At 47.6% G+C, this 22,256-nt stretch overlaps 1 protein-coding gene across 1 annotated transcript in view; it reads left to right on the forward strand.

The window, feature by feature from the left end:
• The first annotated feature begins 1,260 nt into the window (after window positions 1-1,260).
• The window catches only part of DENND6B (DENN domain containing 6B), a 40,533-nt gene continuing 19,537 nt past the window's right edge, over window positions 1,261-22,256 (forward strand). The window contains exons 1-6 of the mRNA XM_073329013.1: window positions 1,261-1,462; window positions 13,094-13,132; window positions 13,210-13,252; window positions 14,719-14,831; window positions 16,726-16,806; window positions 18,795-18,900. Coding sequence (XP_073185114.1) covers window positions 1,295-1,462; window positions 13,094-13,132; window positions 13,210-13,252; window positions 14,719-14,831; window positions 16,726-16,806; window positions 18,795-18,900 — 550 coding nt within the window. The 5' untranslated portion in view covers window positions 1,261-1,294. The remainder of the gene's footprint in view (window positions 1,463-13,093; window positions 13,133-13,209; window positions 13,253-14,718; window positions 14,832-16,725; window positions 16,807-18,794; window positions 18,901-22,256) is intronic.

Raw genomic sequence — 22,256 nt, forward strand, 5'->3', positions numbered from 1 at the left:
ACTTCACTTAGTGGAAATAGGCTAGCCATTTTCTGTGCATAGTCAGTTTCAGGCTTTTCTTCTCATGCACTAACACATGCTGCATGCAGAGATTCAGGAATAGGCTTAGTGGAAAAGAGGATATATTGTGAGATACCAGGTTTATTATTTGGATGCTGACAGGTGACTATTTCGATCTTCAGACTCCCTCCTTAACTGCCATCCACTGAAGAGTGGCTAGAACAGCAGCTGGGTGGAGGGAAGATGCTACCAGCTGTTATGTCTGTGGTGAAATTGATCTTAATTCACAGGATCTCTAGCACTACACCAACTCTTGAGTGCTGAAGTCTCTTTTATTAGCATGTTTGAGAATCTTCCCTGAAATGATCTTTTCCAAATTATTTTCAATTTAACTAGGAATGTTAGGTGGTTTCTTGTTTCTGGATTTTTTTTTATTAAATGTGAGGCAACCACCCAGAGTACAGAAGAGGCAAGTGCCGTGAAAGCCTCCGACGCTTAGTTTTGCCACCCCCCCCCCCCCAATTTAACAGCAGGCCTGCAGAGCTGTTCCAGTCCTGGATTCCCCACGCCATTCTGCCGTTTCATATTAAGTCTGAGCAGAGCTGCACGTTTGAAGCCTGTTGTTCCGGCCCCGGGCCCCCCGCCCCCGGGTCGGTGGATGCCTTTGTAAGTTGGTCCTGTGGAGCAATAAGAGGTGCTGCTGTCGCAAGGCAGCTCCGCGGCATTGTTCAGGCAGAGGTCTCTCCCCTCCCCAGGGTTAATTTTGGCTGAGTTTGCCTGGAGTAGGGAGCGAGGTGGTAACTTCTGGAGCAGCGGTGGGGTCCCCTACAAAGGTTAATGGCGCAAAGGGAGGCTTGGTACTTTATCCTGTACCTGAGGCCGCCCACGAAAGGGGCAGTTCCCTGTGTTCAGGAGCAGCACTCTTAGCCCACGGTAAACTGAGGCACAGAAGGGCGGCGTGGTCAGGTCACACATCAGGGAGGTGGGGGGTGGACCCAGGAGTCCTAGCTCGCACGGGGCAGGGGCAGGACGCGCCCCCTTTCCTGCTATGTCACACCCCTCCCCCCCCCGTTACCCTACAACCCCGGCCCGCCCCACGTGGCTGCCCTGCCGCCCTCACAGCCACACTCGCTGGCTCCCGGCGTTCCGGAGAGGCCGGCGGCGGCCGCTCTAGCTGGCTGGAGGCTGTCTCTATGGTCCTTGGCGCGGAGCGGGTCCTCCCGGACGGCAGGGGGCGCTGCGGCGGGCGGGTCTCGGCTGGCGGGGCGGGGCGGGGCGGCCGCCGCTGGCTGCCATGGACGCGCTGTGCAGCGCCGACCCCCGGCCCCGCGGCCAGCCGCCCCTGGGCTCCTGCCCGGAGCCGGGCCCGGGGGCCTCCCCGCTGCCCTGGGCCCGCTTCTCCGCCTGGCTCGAGTGTGTCTGCGTGGTCACCTTCGACCTGGAGCTGGGGCAGGCCATGGAGGTGAGGGGGGGCTCGGGGGGCGGGGCCATGCAGGCGGGGGGTCGTGGGGGGGCTCGGGGGGCGGGGCCATGCAGGCGGGGGGGCCGTGGGGGGCTCGGGGGGGTTCGGAGGGTGGGGATCATGGAGGTGAGGGGGCCTTGGGGGGCAGGGGCCGTGAGGGGGTGTCTCGGGGGGCCATGGAGGCGAGGGGGGGGCGGGGGGCCTCGGGGGGGGTTCGGAGGGTGGAGATCATGGAGGTGAGGGGGGGGCTCGGGGGACGGGGGCCGTGGGGGGGCCTCGGGGGGCGGGGCCATGGAGGTGAGGGGGGCTCGGGGGACGGGGGCCGTGGGGGGGCCTCGGGGGGCGGGGCCAAGCAGGCGGGGGGGCCGTGGGGGGGCCTCGGGGGGCGGGGCCATGCGGGCGGGGGGGCCGTGGGGGGGCTCGGGGGGGTTCGGAGGGTGGGGATCATGGAGGTGAGGGGGCCTTGGGGGGCAGGGGCCGTGAGGGGGTGTCTCGGGGGGCCATGGAGGCGGGGGGCCTCGGGGGGGGTTCGGAGGGTGGAGATCATGGAGGTGAGGGGGGGGCTCGGGGGACGGGGGCCGTGGGGGGGCCTCGGGGGGCGGGGCCATGGAGGTGAGGGGGGCTCGGGGGACGGGGGCCGTGGGGGGGCCTCGGGGGGCGGGGCCAAGCAGGCGGGGGGGCCGTGGGGGGGCCTCGGGGGGCGGGGCCATGCGGGCGGGGGGGCCGTGGGGGGGCTCGGGGGGGTTCGGAGGGTGGGGATCATGGAGGTGAGGGGGCCTTGGGGGGCAGGGGCCATGACGGGGTGTCTCGGGGGGCCATGGAGGTGAGGGGGGGCGGGGCCATGGGGGGGCCTCGGGGGGGTTCGGAGGGTGGAGATCATGGAGGTGAGGGGGGGGTCTCGGGGGACGAGGGCCGTGGGGGGGCCTCGGGGGGCGGGGCCATGGAGGTGAGGGGGGCTCGGGGGACGGGGGCCGTGGGGGGGCCTCGGGGGGCGGGGCCATGCAGGCGGGGGGGCCGTGGGTAGGCTCGGGGGGGTTCGGAGGGTGGGGATCATGGAGGTGAGGGGGTCTCGGGGGGTGGGGGCCGTGGGGCCATGGAGGTGAGGGGGGCTCAGGGTTTTGGGGTGGGGGGCCATGGGGTGAGGGGGACCCTGGAGAGAACAGGGGGTGGGCTGAGAGGGGGGTCATGGGGGTACAAGGTGAGGGGGGCTCTGGGGCTGAGGGTATGGGGTGAGGGGGACCCTGGAGAGAACGGGGGGGGTGGGCTGAGAGGGGCTCTAGGGCCATGGGGAGCAGGGAGGGTCATGGGGGTACAGGGTGAGGGGGGCTCTAGGGACATGGAGGGGATGGGGTGAGGGGGGTGCTAGGGCCTGTGGGGTACAGGATGAGGGGATGGAGAAGGCCAAGGGGTATGTGGACATACATGGGCAAAGGGGGGCCATGGAGGTGAGTATGGGGGGGGGATCTGAGGGGAGGAAGCCATGGGGTGAGGGGGGTTGGGAAATACCTCACCCTGGATGGCAACAATTGGCAACAAAAATGATTAGGGGACTGGAACACATGACACATGACTTTGCGGATGATACTAAACTGGGAGGAGTGGTAGATACGCTGGAGGGGAGGGATAGGATACAGAAGGACCTAGACCAATTGGAAGATTGGGCCAAAAGGAATCTGATGAGGTTCAATAAGGATAAGTGCAGGGTCCTGCACTTAGGACGGAAGAACCCAATGCACAGCTACAGACTAGGGACTGAATGGCTAGGCAGCAGTTCTGCGGAAAAGGACCTAGGGGTGACAGTGGACGAGAAGCTGGATATGAGTCAGCAGTGTGCCCTTGTTGCCAAGAAGGCCAATGGCATTTTGGGATGTATAAGTAGGGGCATAGCGAGCAGATCGAGGGACGTGATCGTTCCCCTCTATTCGACATTGGTGAGGCCTTATCTGGAGTACTGTGTCCAGTTTTGGGCCCCACACTTCAAGAAGGATGTGGATAAATTGGAGAGAGTCCAGCGAAGGGCAACAAAAATGATTAGGGGACTGGAACACATGAGTTATGAGGAGAGGCTGACGGAGCTGGGATTGTTTAGCCTGCAGAAGAGAAGAATGAGGGGGGATTTGATAGCTGCTTTCAACTACCTGAAAGGGGGTTCCAAAGAGGATGGCTCTAGACTGTTCTCAATGGTAGCAGATGACAGAACGAGGAGTAATGGTCTCAAGTTGCAGTGGGGGAGGTCTAAGTTGGATATTAGGAAAAACTTTTTCACTAGGAGGGTGGTGAAGCACTGGAATGCGTTACCTGGAATCTGGGAGGAAGTGACCATGAGTTGGTTGAGTTCAGGATCCTTACGCAGGGAAGAAAGGTAAGCAGCAGGATACGGACCCTGGACTTCAGGAAAGCAGACTTCGACTCCCTCAGGGAACGGATGGCCAGGATCCCCTGGGGGACTAACTTGAAGGGGAAAGGAGTCCAGGAGAGCTGGCTGTATTTCAAGGAATCCCTGTTGAGGTTACAGGGACAAACCATCCCAATGAGTCGAAAGAATAGTAAATATGGCAGGCGACCAGCTTGGCTTAATGGTGAAATCCTAGCGGATCTTAAACATAAAAAAGAAGCTTACAAGAAGTGGAAGGTTGGACATATGACCAGGGAAGAGTATAAAAATATTGCTCGGGCATGTAGGAATGTTATCAGGAGGGCCAAATCGCACCTGGAGCTGCAGCTAGCCAGAGATGTCAAGAGTAACAAGAAGGGTTTCTTCAGGTATGTTGGCAACAAGAAGAAAGCCAAGGAATGTGTGGGCCACTTACTGAATGAGGGAGGCAACCTAGTGACAGAGGATGTGGAAAAAGCTAATGTACTCAATGCTTTTTTTGCCTCTGTTTTCACTAACAAGGTCAGCTCCCAGACTGCTGCGCTGGGCATCACAACATGGGGAAGAGATGGCCAGCCCTCTGTGGAGATAGAGGTGGTTAGGGACTATTTAGAAAAGCTGGACGTGCACAAGTCCGTGGGGCCGGACGAGTTGCATCCAAGAGTGCTGAAGGAATTGGCGGCTGTGATTGCAGAGCCATTGGCCATTATCTTTGAAAACTCGTGGTGAACGGGGGAAGTCCCGGATGACTGGAAAAAGGCTAATGTAGTGCCAATCTTTAAAAAAGGGAAGAAGGAGGATCCTGGGAACTACAGGCCAGTCAGCCTCACTTCAGTCCCTGGAAAAATCATGGAGCAGGTCCTCAAAGAATCAATCCTGAAGCACTTGCATGAGAGGAAAGTGATCAGGAACAGCCAGCATGGATTCACCAAGGGAAGGTCATGCCTGACTAATCTAATCACCTTTTATGATGAGATTACTGGTTCTGTGGATGAAGGGAAACCAGTGGATGTATTGTTTCTTGACTTTAGCAAAGCTTTTGACACGGTCTCCCACAGTATTCTTGTCAGCAAGTTAAGGAAGTGTGGGCTGGATGAATGCACTACAAGGTGGGTAGAAAGCTGGCTAGATTGTCGGGCTCAACGGGTAGTGATCAATGGCTCCATGTCTAGTTGGCAGCCGGTATCAAGTGGAGTGCCCCAAGGGTCGGTCCTGGGGCCAGTTTTGTTCAATATCTTCATAAATGATCTGGAGGATGGTGTGGATTGCACTCTCAGCAAATTTGCGGATGATACTAAACTGGGAGGAGTGGTAGATACGCTGGAGGGGAGGGATAGGATACAGAAAGACCTAGACAAATTGGAGGATTGGGCCAAAAGAAATCTGATGAGGTTCAATAAGGATAAGTGCAGGGTCCTGCACTTAGGACGGAAGAACCCAATGCACAGCTACAGACTAGGGACCGAATGGCTAGGCAGCAGTTCTGCGGAAAAGGACCTAGGGGTGACAGTGGGCGAGAAGCTGGATATGAGTCAGCAGTGTGCCCTTGTTGCCAAGAAGGCCAATGGCATTTTGGGATGTATAAGTAGGGGCATAGCGAGCAGATCGAGGGACGTGATCGTTCCCCTCTGTTCGACATTGGTGAGGCCTCATCTGGAGTACTGTGTCCAGTTTTGGGCCCCACGCTTCAAGAAGGATGTGGATAAATTGGAGAGAGTCCAGCGAAGGGCAACAAAAATGATTAGGGGACTGGAACACATGAGTTATGAGGAGAGGCTGAGGGAGCTGGGATTGTTTAGCCTGCAGAAGAGAAGAATGAGGGGGGATTTGATAGCTGCTTTCAACTACCTGAAAGGGGGTTCCAAAGAGGATGGCTCTAGACTGTTCTCAATGGTAGCAGAGGACAGAACGAGGAGTAATGGTCTCAAGTTGCAGTGGGGGAGGTTTAGATTGGATATTAGGAAAAACTTTTTCACTAAGAGGGTGGTGAAACACTGGAATGCGTTACCTAGGGAGGTGGTAGAATCTCCTTCCTTAGAGGTTTTTAAGGTCAGGCTTGACAAAGCCCTGGCTGGGATGATTTAACTGGGAATTGGTCCTGCTTTGAGCAGGGGGTTGGACTAGATGACCTTCTGGGGTCCCTTCCAACCCTGATATTCTATGATTCTATGATACCTAGGGAGATGGTGGAATCTCCTTCCTTAGAAGTTTTTAAGGTCAGGCTTGACAAAGCCCTGGCTGGGATGATTTAGTTGGGGATCGGTCCTGCTTTGAGCAGGGGCTTTGACTAGATGACCTCCTGAGGTCCCTTCCAACCCTGATATTCTATGATTCTTGTAACAACCTCTTATGTACTTGAAAACTGTTATCATGTCCCTTCTCAGTCTTCTCTTCTCCAGACTAAACAAACCCAAATTTTCAATCTTCCCTCATAGGTCTTGTTTTCTAGACCTTTAATCATTTTTGTTACTCTTCTCTGGACTTTCTCCAATTTGTCCACATCTTTCCTGAAATGTGGCACCCAGAAATGGACACACAGCTCCAGTTGAGGCCTAATCAGCGGAGAGTAGAACAGAAGAGTTACTACTTGTGTCTTGCTTACAATACTCCTGCTAATATATCCCAGAATTATATTTGCTTTTTTTGCAACAGCATTACACAGTTGACTCATATTTAGCTTGTGATCCCTTCTGACCCCCAGATCCCTTTCTACAGTATTCTTTCCTAGGCAGTCATTTCTCATTTTGTATGTGTGCAACTGATTGTTCTTTCCTAAGGGGAGTACTTTGCATTTGTCCTGATTTAATTTCATCCTATTTACTTTAGACCATTTCTCCAGTTTGTCCAGATCATTTTGAATTTTAATCCTATCTTCCAAAGCACTTGCAACCCCTCCCAGCCTGGTATGGTCCGCAAACTTTATAAGTGTACTCTCTATGCCATTATCTAAATCATTGATGAAGATGTTGAACAAAACCGGACCCAGAAACGATCCCTGCGGGACCCCACTCATTATGACCTTCCAGCATGACTGTGAACCACTGATAACTATTCTCTAGGAATGATTTTCCAACCAGTTATGCACCCACCTTATAGTAGCTCCATCTAGGTTGTACTTCCCTAGTTTGTTTATGAGAAGGTCATGTGAGACTCTCAAAATCCTTACTAAAGTCAAGATATACCGCTTCTACCCTATCCACAAGGCTTGTTATCCTGTCAAAGAAAGCTATCAGGTTGGTTTGACACGATTTGTTCTTGACAAATCCATGCTGACTATTATTTATCACCTTATTATTTTCTAGGTGTTTGCAAATTGATTGCTTAATTATTTTCTCCATTATCTTTCCAGGTACAGAAGTTAAGCGGTCTGGTCTGTAATTCCCTGGGTTGTCCTTATTTCCCTCTTTATAGATGGGCACTATATTTGCCCTTTTCCAGTCTTCTGGAATGTCTCCCATTTTCCATGACTTTTCAAAGATAATTGCTAATGGCTTAGATATCTCCTCAGTCAGCTCCTTGAGTATTCTAGGATGCATTTCATCAGGTCCTGGTGATCTGAAGACATCTAACTTGTCTAAGTAATTTTTGACTTGTTCTTTCCCTATTTTAGACTCTGATCCTACCTCATTTTCACTGGCATTCAGTTCTTGTCCTTTAACAACAATATGCATGAAGGCTAGCCTAGTTTGTATAGTGGATCCATCAAATGGAATGGGAACTCTTAATACACCTTTACAAGCTGTCAGTGTAGCCTAGGGATTGCACCTTTCCAAATGTTGCATGATTTGTATGCTGATATTCAATCAGTCTTGAACATAAAGCGTTCCATTGGCTTAAGTCAGGGCCTTGGTGGTGTTCAAACATATAATAGTTATGAACTAAAATAGGTGCTACGAAAGGAGGCATCAGCTGATGCAGGAATCAGATATAATTAAACTGGTTATGAGTCATGCACCAGCATGTTTCCTCAAATAGTCACTTCATAGGCTATCTCAGTTGAGGGCAACCGCACCTGTATTTCCCCTCGGTGGTCCAGCAAGGGCACCCACTCTCAGACTTCCAGTTCCGCAGCTGTTGCCTCTCTTAGGTGGAGAACTGTATCTCCCTCCCTTCTGACCAGGGTATGTCCAGGAGGAACAGTTCCAGGCCTTCGCTGTATTTCCAGCACAGATAGTCTGCCTAAACAAACCTGCTTGCTTTCTCTTTAGAGACTGATAACAATGATTGTCAACAGTTGTAAGTTACTGCACAGTTCTTTCTAAGCAAGCCAAACAGAAGGTAAAAAGCATTACAGAGAAGATGCATTAAAACAATAAAAGAACTTACACACATGCTAATAAGCTTATTGGGAACTTCTTAATTCCTAACATGGATTCTGGCAGATGAGTCCTTCAATCCTCCACCCTAGAGGAGACCCTATGGTTACCAGTTCATCACAACTACGGCTCAGAACAAGCACCCAGTCTTATGAGGCCTCAGTAGGTGAAGTCCATCCAATCCTTCCCTAGGGATTGGGGCCGTCCGTGGACCAGAGGCCCTGTCTGTTTGCCGTATGAGGAGGAGGGCCCTGAGGCACTTTAAACCCAGGCTTTTCATCCAAAAGTCTCTCCTTTGTCTCTTGGTCTCTGGAGAATTCAGTTTGAACTAGTATATATACATCTCCCTGGGGGGTGGGTTCCAAGCCTGATAAAGAGTGAAGTTCATGAGCATCCCCCCTTCCTACTAGAGAAGACATGTACAATGTCACAACACATACACCATTGCATTGTTAATACAATGTACCCCAAAGATATTAACCCTAGCAAATTGATACGTACAATGTCACAACACATACACCATTGCATTGTTAATACAATGTACCCCAAAGATATTAACCCTAGCAAATTGATATGTACAATGTCACAACACATACACCATTGCATTGTTAATACAATGTACCCCAAAGACATTAACCCTAGCAAATTTATCTTAATTCCATAAGGCTTGTTCAGGATGTTACAGGATATTGTCAGTCTGTCACCCTGACAACGAAAATAGCAGGAAAAATTTCAAAATATTTTCCTATCTTTTTTTTGTTTTTCTCCCTCCAGTTAACAGTTTGGAGTCTGTAGGTGCTGTTGGGAACAGATCTTACTAGCACATTGCTATTGAACTCTGCAACGGCCCTGACTGCTCGGCTGCTGCTGTCATAGAAACAGACAGTGGAGTGCTGAAAATGGGGTCTGGTAGTTCTAAAATAACCCATTTCACAAAAGCACAACCCCTCCCTCCCTAAACCCCTCCAAACACAGGCGCTTTGTGCAGCAGGGGTATTTTAAACTACCAGACTCCATATTCAGGGATACAGTTTGTGTTGCTATGACAGCAGCAGAGCACTGGGGGCCCTTGTAGATTTTAATGGGGGAGCCGTAGTGGAATGGCCTGTTCTCAACAGTACAAGCAGGCTGCACGCTGTTAACTTAGCTTTGGTGGGAGAGCTCCTACTTCACAAAAAATACAGAGTGACTTCAGCCAGTTGGGGCTCCTGTTTAGATTTCAAGGGATCTTTACAATGAAAAGTGCCTTTTTATATGCAGTACATTTTAGCAATTGAAAAGTGCTGCATCCTAAATATTCTGGATTTTTTTTTCCATCGACAAGGTATTTAATTAGTATTAACTTATTCCCAATCTCCTCCTGGGTGGGCAAGTATTCTTAGCTCATTTTACTAGGGAAGAAGAGGTATAGATGTTAAGGATCAGACTTCCAAAAGTGACCTTTGATTTCTGAGTGCCTCAGTGTTCGGGTAGTCCACCTGAGACATTTGGGCCAATTTTGCAAACTGCTGATCGCCTGCAGCTCCAATTGAAGTAAATGCTTAACATCTCTGAAAATCAGGCCCAAAGTATTTCATATAAGGGGGCCAAGCTCAGTGTCCACATTTGAGAATTTTGGTTTGAGTGGCTTGCCGGTGGCGAGAAAAGAAGTGATGTCAGAATTAGAATTCTGTTTCTGTGTTCCAGTCCAGCACTCAGAACACAAGTAGTAAGTCTTCCAGAAAGAGTGGTTGTACTGGATTCATGAATTGCTCGTTTGGCTAATCATTTGAGAATGAATAGACTTCAGGCTTGCAGGACTCCACTCTTGTGGCACCCTTTGCTCTGTGTGATAAAGTGGGAGTTACAGAAAGAAAAACTGGACTGAAGATCAAATTGGTCATAGCCATATGAGTTTGAAGTCAGCTGCTCATTGCAAAAATACATCAAGCATTTTATGAAAATAATTATGCTCCTCCTGTGCAGTTCTAATGCATCACATCTTGGGGTCTAAAAGCATACATTTTTTGGCCTTGTTTTTAATCACACATCTGCCACTTCACCGCTGTACTGTACTTGTCATAACTTCACTCCAGGTGTTTTATAGCTTATTCCTTTTTTGTGTGGTGAGGCTGTACTGTAAGCGTAGTCTCTAATAGTTAACTTGACTCATTTTCAGAAGTTGATTAGGCCAGCCTGCCAAAGAAGCTATGAGAAATTACTAAAGCTAGGACAGGCTTGATCCTGTGAACCTTCAAAGCTCTGGCTTGGAGCCCAGAGTAGCTATTAATAGACAGGTAGGAGAAGCCAAGTTTTGAAAACAGCTTCTGATTTGCATACCAGGTGGTTCTCATACTGTCCTGAAACAGAACTACCTCCTGAGACACTCAGAATTAGACTGTGCCTAGAAAATCCCTGTCTTGCAGGTCATCCAGTGCTAGTTGCTTTCTAAGTGCCAGTAACCTGCCTCCCTAAAATTCCCCCCTGCAATTTCACTTGGCTACATTATTCTTCATTTTCTGTCCAGAAGGGCTGTTTGGGGCAGCTGCTGTATGGTTTATTAATGAAGTGTCGTAAATACTTTAGGATCCATCTGGGGTAAAAGGTGGGATATAAAGCTTAATATCATTATTGCTGTGTCAGAATTCCTCATTTCTCTTTGTATTTGTGATTGAGATTATTGTTCTGGAAAGAACCTGGCTGGTGTATGTCAGTTGCACACAGATTTCTGTACTTGCCACTGAGCTGAGAAATGCTGAATGAGTTTACTTCTCCTTAGTAGGTTACACTGTCTAGAGGCGCATAGAGCAGCACTTAAATATTTCAAGTACAAAATGGAATTTGATTTAAATTTAGATACATAGAATCAGTCTAGGTTCTTTTGCATTTGAAGCATTAGGTGACAAATCCCATTGACCTTATAGCATAATTCTTTAGGCATTTGAGGTTGGAGTCAAACATACAACATGCCTCAACAATCTATTAGAATTCTTTGAGGGTGTCAACAAGCTTGTGGACAAGGGTGATCCAGTCGATATAGTGGACTTGGATTTTCAGAAAGCCTTTGATAAGGTCTCTCACTAAAGGCTCTTAAGCAAAGTAAGCAGTCATGAGATAAGAGGGGAGGTTCTTTTCTGAATCAGTAACTGGTAAAAGACAGGGTAAGAATAAAGGGTTAGCTCTTACAACAGGGAGAGGTAAATAATGATGTCCTCCAGAGGTCTGTACTGGGACCTGTGTTGTTCAACACATTCTTAAATGATCTGGGAAAGGGGTGAACAGTGAGGTGGCAAAATTTGCAGGTGATACAGAAGTACTCAAGATACTTAAATCCAAAGCTGACGGCAAAGAGTTACAAAGGAATCTCACAAAACTGGGTGACCGGGCAACAAAATAATAGATGAAATTCAATGTTGATAAGTGCAAATGAATGCATATTGGAAAAAATAATCCCATCTGAACATACAAAATGATGGGATCTACATTAGCTGTTACCACTCAAGAAAGAGATCTTGGTGTCATTGTGCATAGTTCTCTGAAACCATCTGCTCGATGTGCAGCAGCAATCAAAAAAGCTGCTAATGTTCGCAACCATTGGGAAAGGGATAGATGATAAACCAGAATATATCACAATGTCACTACATAAATCCATGGTGCGCCCACACCTTGAATACTGCATGCGTTTCTGGTTGCCCCATCTCAAAACAGATGTATTAGAATTGGAAAATGTACAGAGAAGGGCAACAAAAATGATTAAGGGCATGGAATGGCTTCTGTATGAGAAGAGATGAAGAAGATTGGGACTGTACAGTTTAGAAAAAAGACAGCTAAGGGGGGGCGTGTATGATAGAGATCTATAAATAATGAATGGTGTGGAAAAAGTGAATCGGGAAGTGTTATTTACCCCTTTACGCAACACAAGAAACATGTCACCTGATCAAATTAATAGGCAGCAGGTTTAAATCAAACAAAAATAAATACTGCTACACAGAACGCACAGTCAACCTGTGGAACTTGTTGCTATGGGATGTTGTGAAGGCTAAAAGTATAACTGCATTCAGAAAAGAATTAGGTAAGTTCATGGAGGACAGGTCCATAAATGGCTGGTAGCCAAGATGGTCAGGGATGGAATCCCATGCTCCAGGTGTCCCTAAACCTCCAACTGACAGAAGCTGGGACTGGCTGGCAGGGCTTGGATTACTCAAAATTGTCATGTTCTGTTCATTCCTCTGAAATGAAGGCACTGGCCATGGTCAGAAGACAGGATAACTGGGCTAAGTGGACCACTGGTCAGAACCAGTGCGGTCATTCTTATAAGTTTGCAGTTCCATTGCAGTGGTCACAAGATATGGTCCCCTCTGCAGCCTTCTGAACAATTGGACCAGTTTAAAGAAACATAGGTGGCTTCTTAGCCAGGTTCAAAAGCAGAAAAAAACCCTATAGATATAGGCCCATGCTTAAGTGCTGTCCTTAATGGAGATATTTTCCTGAATTGGGGCCATAAAGAGAAAGGGACTTAGAAACAATTTCAGGGTGAATGAGGATAGTTCTGTCTGGCTTGCTCTAGAGAGCACAGTCATCAAATCAGCAATCTCTGCTATCAGGTTTAATCTTCAGGCTACTTAGTAGTTAGTTTTTAAAGTTCACAAGAACTGCTAGTTTTTAAACCAGGGATGTCAGAATTAAAATGTGAACGATTCGTTGTTTTTTACAGATCGGTTTATCTCATAAATGTGGCTTCTGGCAAAGGCTGCCTTTTGATAACTCACTGGACTATCAGGTTCTAAATGGGTATGTTTACCTGTTAATAGTGTGAGCTGGAGTCTGTGGATTATATAATCTGATTTTTTCTTCCAGCCGGGAAGCAATGTACATTAAAACCATTGGCCTGGTGGGGGTGAGTTTGGGGGAACGTAGCAGTGGCCGGAGTCTACAGCTTGTCATCTCTTGTTTGCTTTGTAGTTGGTGTATCCGTATGACTTCAGACTGACTGAAAAAGAGGTAGGATCATTTCTTCTGTCTTCAAGATCAGTAGATATGGTAGAGGGTGTCTTACAATGTGTTCTTCTTTGTTACAGAAAACCAACATCTGCTACTTGTCCTTCCCAGACTCCTATTCAGGTAGGTGGCATCTGTGGGCTCTGAATGGAGCATGGGGATGGTTCCTGTTGTTGTGAAGGAGACATTAAGGTTCATATTAGAGTGAGTCAGCATCTGTAATGTAGCAGAGAGAACAATGGGCTGTATCTTCCAGAATGAAGACCTCAGAGAGCACTCCGGCATCAGGGCTGCCTGGAGCGGTTTCCAGTTGAATTTTGATCCGTATCTAAATAGATGCAGAACCTGTGATCTAGCGGCTGACTGGAGAATTTCACTATGTGCAAGCTTTACTTATGCTTTTCAGGTGCCAGAAAAAGCATTAAAAATAGTAATGAGGGCTAAATTTCCCCGGACTTGCAGCTGTCCATGCAGAAGAGGGCTCAGCACAGAGAGAAATGTACATAGCTTTTTCTGTGGAAGGGGTTCTCTCAGAACAAAACAAATTCAAAATCTCTGTTCACAAATCAGAGAGATAGCTATGAGATGGAAAGCTGTATTAGGCCACTTCCAGTAAATCCTTCCATGATTGTTTCCTACATCTGCTCTCCAGGGCTTTGGCCAGTTGAGTTTTAATTGTCTTTAGAGATAGTGCTTCCACCACTTCTTTTCTGAGCCCTTTCTACATCTGCTGTCCAGCCTAAATTTTTCTGTTCTTCGTGTTAGCCCTTTATTTCTAGCTGTGCTCCTTCATAGCACACACGATAATCCTGTTCCTTCCTTGGGGCATAAACATCTACCGAAATGTAAAGGGTGTGTCACATCTCACCCCTATGTAGTGCGTTAGTCATTGATTAGCCTAAATGATTGTTTAGCCAAGTTTTACATATGTAACTCTTTCATCATAAATCAGTCCTCCCAGAGTCTTGAATATCAGTCCCAGTTTGGCTCTCCTTTCACATGCATGATGATGATTTGGAGCCTAAAATTATGTGAACTCGCTTTGCACATATTCTGTCAGTGTGTGTTTCTGCCCGTCCCGTCCAGTCTGGGGTATCTCTGGAGAGAGTTTCATGCTCTTGTATCACGTGCAAAGTGTTCTCAGTGTGGGGGTTCCCAGCTGTGGAACTCACTCAGCTTGGCCATTTGACAGAACAGATACATCCTGGCTCTCGGGCTATGATGCACTTGCTGTGTTTTCAGCCAAGCCTTTATACAGTTTTGGATTAAAACTATATATGTGTAGGTTTCCAATCTGGTGGATGATAGGGGGGAGGGCTGCAGCTGCTCAGTGTGGGCAGTACTGGTTGATGTCTTTAATGTTCCCAGCAAATGAGTGCATAATAAATACATCAGTACAAATTCCTGTGATGTGCTACATCTCGTTCCTAATTGATCCTACTGTTTTGCTGTTACTCTCACTTCTAATTTGAGTTTGATATATTTTAACATGGTTTTTACTTCCTTTGATTATCAAAAATATTTAAGTCCCTAGTCCTTTCTTTACTGAAACTTCTTCTTGAGTATGTGTGATCTTGTCTCTGTCTCAGGTAGCCTAGGAGATACTCAATTTAGCTTCCGTGTCCGTCAGTCTGGGGGGCAGAGAAACTCTCATTTTGGGGATGATGGCGAATATAACAGAGAAGCCCCCCTAACACTACAGGTCAGTTATTGCTCAGAATGCAGCTTGCACCTGCGAAATGAACAGTAGCATTAATGTGTGTAAAAACAAAATGTGAACATGGATGTCTTTTTACTGTAAATAATTGTCCTGTTTGTCTGAATTTTGCCTGAGGCCATGGGAATAATCACAAAGGGGTAAATGTTCAGCATAGGGACTCCCATTCATCTTAATGTGAGTAGAGGGACGTACTGCCAAGGATTTAACCTCTCTGTGGGAATAAAGATCAAGATGTGATGTGTTGGAATGAATCAGGCTGAAGGAGTGTTATTGCTCCGCTCAAACAGAGGACGAAAGTTAGAGCCCTGGTGACCTAGAATAACTTTCTACCCCTGGAGTTCTGGTCTGTGATTCTCTCTTGTACTGGTTAGTCCATTTCACACAGAGAAGGTAAGTGTGGTCAGGTACTGATTCTCCTACTAGAGCAGGAGTTTGTCCTTATTTTCTCTTCCTTCTCCTCCTGTTTGGTGTCAGGGTCCCTCAGGTGCCCGTGTAAAGTTTCTTAACAGCAGCCATCATATTTCCTGGGGAGTGACTCATGGTGACTGCTGCGCAGAGAAGGAATTCTGAGAATGTTCTGGCCTCTCTCATCACCTCCTGCTCTCACAACACATACAGTCGCGTTGCTCTCCAGTCAGCAAGGGAACGGGGCCCGCTCAGAGATCGCACCAAGTGGTGCTAAAGAACTGCCAGGGGAGCAAGACTGCTAAAAAACTAGATGCTGCTCCTGGGAAAGTAATGCCTGATGTGTTAGAAATGCCTAGATCAATAGAACCTTGACACGCCAAGGAATAGTAGGCCTGGTCCACTGTGCTGGTAATTGGACTCCATCTCTGTCCCCGTGCCAGTTGTGGGAATTTAAGGATGTTGTAAATGTCAGATAGCTGTAACGGATTTTTATCAAATCCTGTGGGGTTTTTTTTTGTTTTGTTTTTTCCTTACAAGCTCTGTCCTTCAGGTCCTTCGTCAAAGCTACTGTCCTGGCTAAAGCCAGAATGATGTTCACTCAAGAGTTTGTCTGGAGAGAGTGCTATTGAGCGGTGGAGGGCAGGCATTTCTTCCTCTCAGGAGGAGATGTGTTGCCCCCACAGCACTCCAAGCCCTTCTCTATCCAGAGAGTGAAGCTGAAAAATCAGATAAGAGCTTGGTACATAGCAACAGGGAGTTACCAGGATTAGATCACTGGGCAAGCCCAACTGGTTTATTTCAATGGGAACAGCAAGTAACCCTTTTAATAAGGGCCACAGATGAAATTACAGTAGTGGGTGTAGTACAAGGGGCTGGGTGACACCCTGGAGTTCAACTCCTTACGTTGCAGTTGTGTATTCAGTGGGCCCAGTCTCATCCCTACATGCCCATTTAATAAAATCTGCCATGCAGTTTGTTATTGACAGTTGCCTCAAAGCGAAGACCAGGCCTGGAGTAGTGGAGGGTGCTGTAGTTCAGGGCTGAAGTGTACTTCCAGATCTCTGAGACGAGCAGTGGTGGGCAATCTGTAGCCCATCAGGGTAATCTGATTGTGGGCCACAGGACGTTTTGTTGACGTTGACCATCCGCAAGCATGGCCCCCTGCAGCTCCCAGTGGCCGCAGTTCGCTGTTCCGGACCAATGGGAGCAGCAGGCCATGGGGACGTGCTGGCCACAGCTCCCATTAGTCGGGAACGGCGAACTGCGGCCACTGGGAGCTGCAGGGAGCTGTGCCTGCAGACGGTCAATGTCAGCAAAATGTCTTGCAGCCTGTAATCAGATTATCGTAATGGGCTGCGAGTGGCACACGGGCCACAGGTTGCCCACCACTGGACTAGAGGGAGGCTCAAGACTGGTGACGGAGGTAGCAGGTTCCTTGACAATGGTATTGTTGACCTCTTTCTTGCAGCGGGAGTCAGCTCATTACTTTGGCTATGTGTACTTCAGACAAGTCAAGGACAGCTCAATGAAGAGAGGTTATTTCCAGAAGGTGAGTATTGAAACTAGGTAGCTTGCTACTTTAAAGCAGTATATAGCTGTAAAACGGCATCTATCCATAGTTCTTAACAATCTCACCCTTCCCTTTAAAGACACCAGAAATGTTCAAGGAAACAGGAAGGGCCACAGGGAAAAAAGCTGCCACGGCTGGATTACGTGGAAAGTGTAGTCCAAAACAAACCTGCAAGAGGCTGCCATACTAGATAAATCATGTAACCAGCGATTTACAAACAGTCAGTGTCATAAATTACTGACAAATCCCTGAAGGAACACCTCCCTTCCCATACACTCCAGCTTCAGGAGCTCAGAGATGGTGTATTTTGTTATTTGTATGATGGTGGCACCCACGATGTGTTGGACACTATCCAAACGTAGGGGAATACACAATTGGTGCCTCAAGGAGCATGGAATTTTAGACTAGTTCTTTTTCTCAAGTCTAGTGAAGGAAGATTTTCCAATTCATTGCAGGCATCCATTTCTTTTTATCTTTATCCATTGAATTACCAGTTTTGTTTTGATCTTCCCATCAAAACTAAAATGACCTCCTGTAAAAGAGTTTGAACCAAAGGGGAATGAATATGCTTTGCAATAGGCCAGTCTGATAATTTGACAGAAGAGTGAGGCTGTTTTGCCCCTGCCATCCGATGAAGTGAGCTGTAGCTCACAAAAGCTTATGCTCAAATAAATTGGTTCGTCTCGAAGGTGCCACTAGTTCTCCTTTTCTTTTTGTGTTTTGCCCCTGTAATTGTTTTGTGCACTACTCCTCTTCTATCCTGCTCTGTGCTCGTATCCTGGAGCATCTTCCAAAGAGCACTCTTTACACACTCATCAACTTGTATCCCCAGTAGAATAATGGATCACTCACAGAGAAATACAACACTTAAGATCAGTAGGATAATGGAAAATTGGACAGCACTGGAGAGTTTATGTAGAACGGCTCTTGCGATTGAAGTACAACAGTAGAGGGTAAGGTGAAAGCATTGGATATAATACCCTGTCACACTAAGGGCTACTCTGCCCTTCGTCGGCACAGCTGCACCAATGCACTTGCGCCACTGTAGTGCGTCTGGCGAAGACATGCTATGCTGACGGGAGAGCGCTTTCCTGTCTGCATAATTACTGCACCTCAATGAGAGGCGGAAGCTATGCCAGCAGGAGAGCGTCTCCTGTCAGCAGCATGGGGTGGATATTGCTTTAAGTCGACGTAACTTGCGTTGCCTGGGGGGGGATGGTTTTTCACACCCTTGAGCGACGTAAGTTACATTGACTTAAGTGGTAGTGTAGAGAAGCCCTTAGATGGGAGTAAAACGGAGGGCTAGACCCAATGGCAAAGTACTGAATTGGAGAAAGTGTCCAGTGGTTACTGAAAAGATTTGAGTTGGATCTTTGTGAATAATTTGAAAAGCAGAGTAAGCAGCACGCTGAGGGGATACTGAATTGGAAGGTGGTGTAAAAACTAATGACAGGGAGAGCAGAAAAAGCAAAATGACATTAACTTGGAAAAGCGATCTGTCATTTCCCTGATTCCTGCTCTGCTGGTTTGCTCCTCTGTGCCTGGTCTCTAGTTCTACTTGGTACCCTACTCCCTCAGGTAGCTCCTGGTGTGCTTGCACTGGCAGCTTCGGACCTACTGGCAATTAATGGCTCTTTACACTGGTGATCTTTTTTCTGCTGGGCTGCAGACTCGTCTCTTATGGTTGCAGTGGTCCCTAGTGGAGTGTGCTAGACTGGCTCCTTCCACCTTACAGCTGCTTCTACAGACATCCGGGCTCTTCCGTGAATGTGGACGGCTGGAGAATCCAGCACAAAATAACTATCAAATGTTCCACAGACTGTGAGCACTGGAAACAACATTTTGGGCAAAATAGGTTCAGGTCCTGGGCTCCTGGCAAGAGTCCATTGTGGACCTCCGGCGGGCAGTGTCTGGGCACCTCTTGTAGATGGCATGCTAGAAGTGCTGATGATGTGTATCTATTTCAGTCTCTAGTGCTGGTGTCACGCTTGCCTTATGTGAACCTCTTCCAGTCTCTGCTGCAGCTGATTGCTCCTGAGTACTTTGACAAGCTGGAGCCATGCCTGGAGGCAGGTAAGCAGAATGGGTGGACAGGAGGGTTTTGTAACGGGCATAAAAATCTAATATTAGCAAATGTGGAGGCAGGCGAGAGATGTATGCCATGGAAAATGGGAAAAACCATGGATAAGCAAAGTGTTGCAGAGCTGCACGTTCCTAGTAGGGAGAAACATAAATTAGTTCCATGACACACGCACAGCTGTTGAGACCATTATTAAGGTTGGAAAGTCAAATGCTCAAAAGTTAGGACGTGCAAGATTTAAGGTGGTCTGTGCAACCTTAATTTGGATCCCTTGTGTGCACAAATTATGATAGTCTTTAATCACATGATCATATACTATTTTTTCCACATTCTCCCTGAGGCACAGAGAGAGTAAGGTCAAAAGTATCCACTTAATTTCGGCATCTAGTTTGAGAAACCTAGGACCTAATTTAATCAGAGTACTTAGTGTTATATATCACTTTGTGTATTCAAAGCACAGCTCCCCTTGACTTCAGTTGCTATTGTGAGAGCACAGGAATGACAGTCTCCCAGCTCTCAGTTATTGTCCCTGGACTTAGCTAGCCCCTAGGAGCCCAGAGCTGCTATGCATAAGAACGTAAGAGCGGCCATACTGGGTCAGACCAAAGGTCCATCTAGCCCAGTATCCTGTCTTCCGACAGGGGCCAATGCCAGGTGCCCCAGAGGGAATGAACCGAAAAGGTAATCATTAAATAATCCATCCCCTGTCCCCATTCCCAGCTTCTGGCAAACAGAGGCTAGGGACACCATCCCTGCCCATCCTGGCTAATAGCCATTGACCTATATACCAATAACCTGTCCTCCATGACTTTATCTAGTTCTTCTTTGAACCCTGTTATATAGTCTTGGCCTTCACAATATCCTCTGGCAAGGAGTTCCACAGGTTGACTGTGCGTTATGTGAAAAAAACAAACACATTTCCTTTTGTTTGTTTTAAACCTGCTGCCTATTGATTCCATTTGGTGGCCCCTAGTTCTTGTGTTATGAGAAGGAGTAAATAACATTTCCTTATTTACTCTCTCCACACCAGTCATGATTTCATAGATCTCTATCTATTTCCCCCTCAGTCATCTCTTTTTCAAGCTGAGAAGTCCCAGTCCTATTAATCTCTCCTCATACAGCAGCTGTTCAATACCCCTAATACTTTGTTGCCCTTTTCTGAACCTTTTACAAGTCCAATATATCTTTTTTGCGCTGGGGTGACACATCTGCATGTAGTAGTCAGATGTGGGCATACCATGGATTTATATAGAAGCAACATGATATTTTCTGTCTTATTATCTATCTCTTTCTTAATGATTCCCAACATTCTGTTCGCTTTTTTGACTGCCGCTGCACATTGAGTGGATGTTTTCAGAGAACCATCCACAATGACCCCAAGATCGGTTTCTTGAGTGGTAAGAGCTAATTTAGACCCCATTATTTTATATGTATAGTTGGGATTATGTTTTCCAATGTGCATTACTTTGCATTTATCAACATTGAATGTCATCTGCCATTTTGTTGCCCAGTCACCCAGTTTTGAGAGATCATTTTGTATCTCTTCGCAGTCTGCCTGGGACTTAACTATCTTGAGTAGTTTTGTATCATCTGCAAATTTTGCCACCTCACTGTTTACCCCTTTTTCCAGATCATTTATGGATAAGTTGAATAGGACTGGGCCCAGTACAGATCCCTGGGGGACATCGCTATTTACTTCTCTCCATTCTGAAAACTGACCATTTATTCCTACTCTGTTTCTTATCTTTTAACCAGTTACCAATTCATGAGAGAACATGTCCCCTTATCCCATGACCGCTTACTTTGCTTAAGAGCCTTTGGTGAGGGACTGTAACAAAGCGAAGACTCGCCGGTGTGGCGCCTCTTGCTGGTCGTCTTGGGAACTAGCTCCTCAGTGTACGGAGGGCCCTCTGCAGGCCAGTGTCCCTTCTACCACTAGCCCTGTGTCCCTTCTGGACCCCAGTGCCCTTTACCTCAGGGTTCTGCCCACCGCAGTACCCCCACTCTCTGGGTCTCCTCTCCCAGGGGAACACCCAACCCTCTAAGCCCACCTTGCCTCAGTGGCTACTGCCAGTCATCATCTAGCCCCCGCTCACTAGGCAGACTGCAGTCTGTAATAGCCACTCATCATTAGTAAGAGGTTAGGACCTGCTGCCTTTGCCTATCCTCGGGCTGCCGCTCTGCAGCCCCAGTACCTCTGTAAGCCTTCACCAAGGCCTGCAGCCTGGGGGTTTACCAGGCTGGAGCTCCCTTTGCCCTTTCCCAACAGTGCTCTACCTCAGGTACCTTCCTCTCGGGCAGCTAACCCTTCCCACTCCAGGGTTACAGTGATACTCCTCCTTCAGCTCCTGGCTCACAGCCCCTTTATCAGGGCCAGCTGGGCCCTGATTGAGTTGGCCACACCTGTGGTCAGCTACTCACTCAGCTTCCCACAGTGAGCTGTTCTCACTCCTCTTATATCGGGAGGGGAGTAACCACCCCGCTATAGGGACCTTGTCAAAGGCTTTCTGAAAATCTAAATACACTATATCCACTGGATCCCCCTTGTCCACATGCTTGTTGATCCCCTCAAAGAATTCTAGTAGATTGGTGAGGCATGATTCCCCTTTACAAAAACCATGTTGACTCTTCCCCCAACAAATTATGTTTATCTCTGTGTCTGACAATTTTGTTCTTTACTATAGTTTCAACCAGTTTGCCCAGTACTGAAGTCAGGCTTACTGGCCTGTAATTGCCAGGGACTTCTTTGGAGCCCTTTTTAAAAGTTGAGGTCACATTAGCTATCCTCCAGTCATTTGGTACAGAAGCTGATTTAAATGATTTCTAGGTTACAGACGACAGCTAGTAGTCCTGCAATTTCACATTTGAGTTCATTCCGAACTCTTGGGTGAATCCCAGCTGATCCTGATGACTTATTACTGTTGAGTTTATGAGTTTGTTCCAAAACCTGCTCTAATGACACCTCAATCGGGGACAGTTCCTCAGATTTGTCATGCAAAAAGAAAAGCTCAGGTTTGGGAATCTCCCTCACATCCTCAACCATGAAGACTGATGCAAAGAATTCATTTAGTTTCTCCGCAGTGGCCTTGAGTGGCTCCTTTAGCATCTTGATTGTCCAGTGGCCCCACTGGTAGTTTAGCAGGCTTCTTGCTTCTGATGTACTTAAAAAAATCTTTTGCTATTACTTTTGGAGTCTTTGGCTAGCTATTCTTCAGATTCTTTTTTGGCCTTCCTAATTATATTTTTACACTTCATTTGCCAGAGTTTATGCTCCTTTCTATTTTCCTCATTAGTATTTAACTTCCCCTTTTTAAAGGATGCCTTTTTGCCTCTCATTGCTTCTTTTACT

Source organism: Lepidochelys kempii, chromosome 1, assembly GCF_965140265.1.
Source record: "Lepidochelys kempii isolate rLepKem1 chromosome 1, rLepKem1.hap2, whole genome shotgun sequence".
NCBI classification, from domain to species: domain Eukaryota; kingdom Metazoa; phylum Chordata; order Testudines; family Cheloniidae; genus Lepidochelys; species Lepidochelys kempii.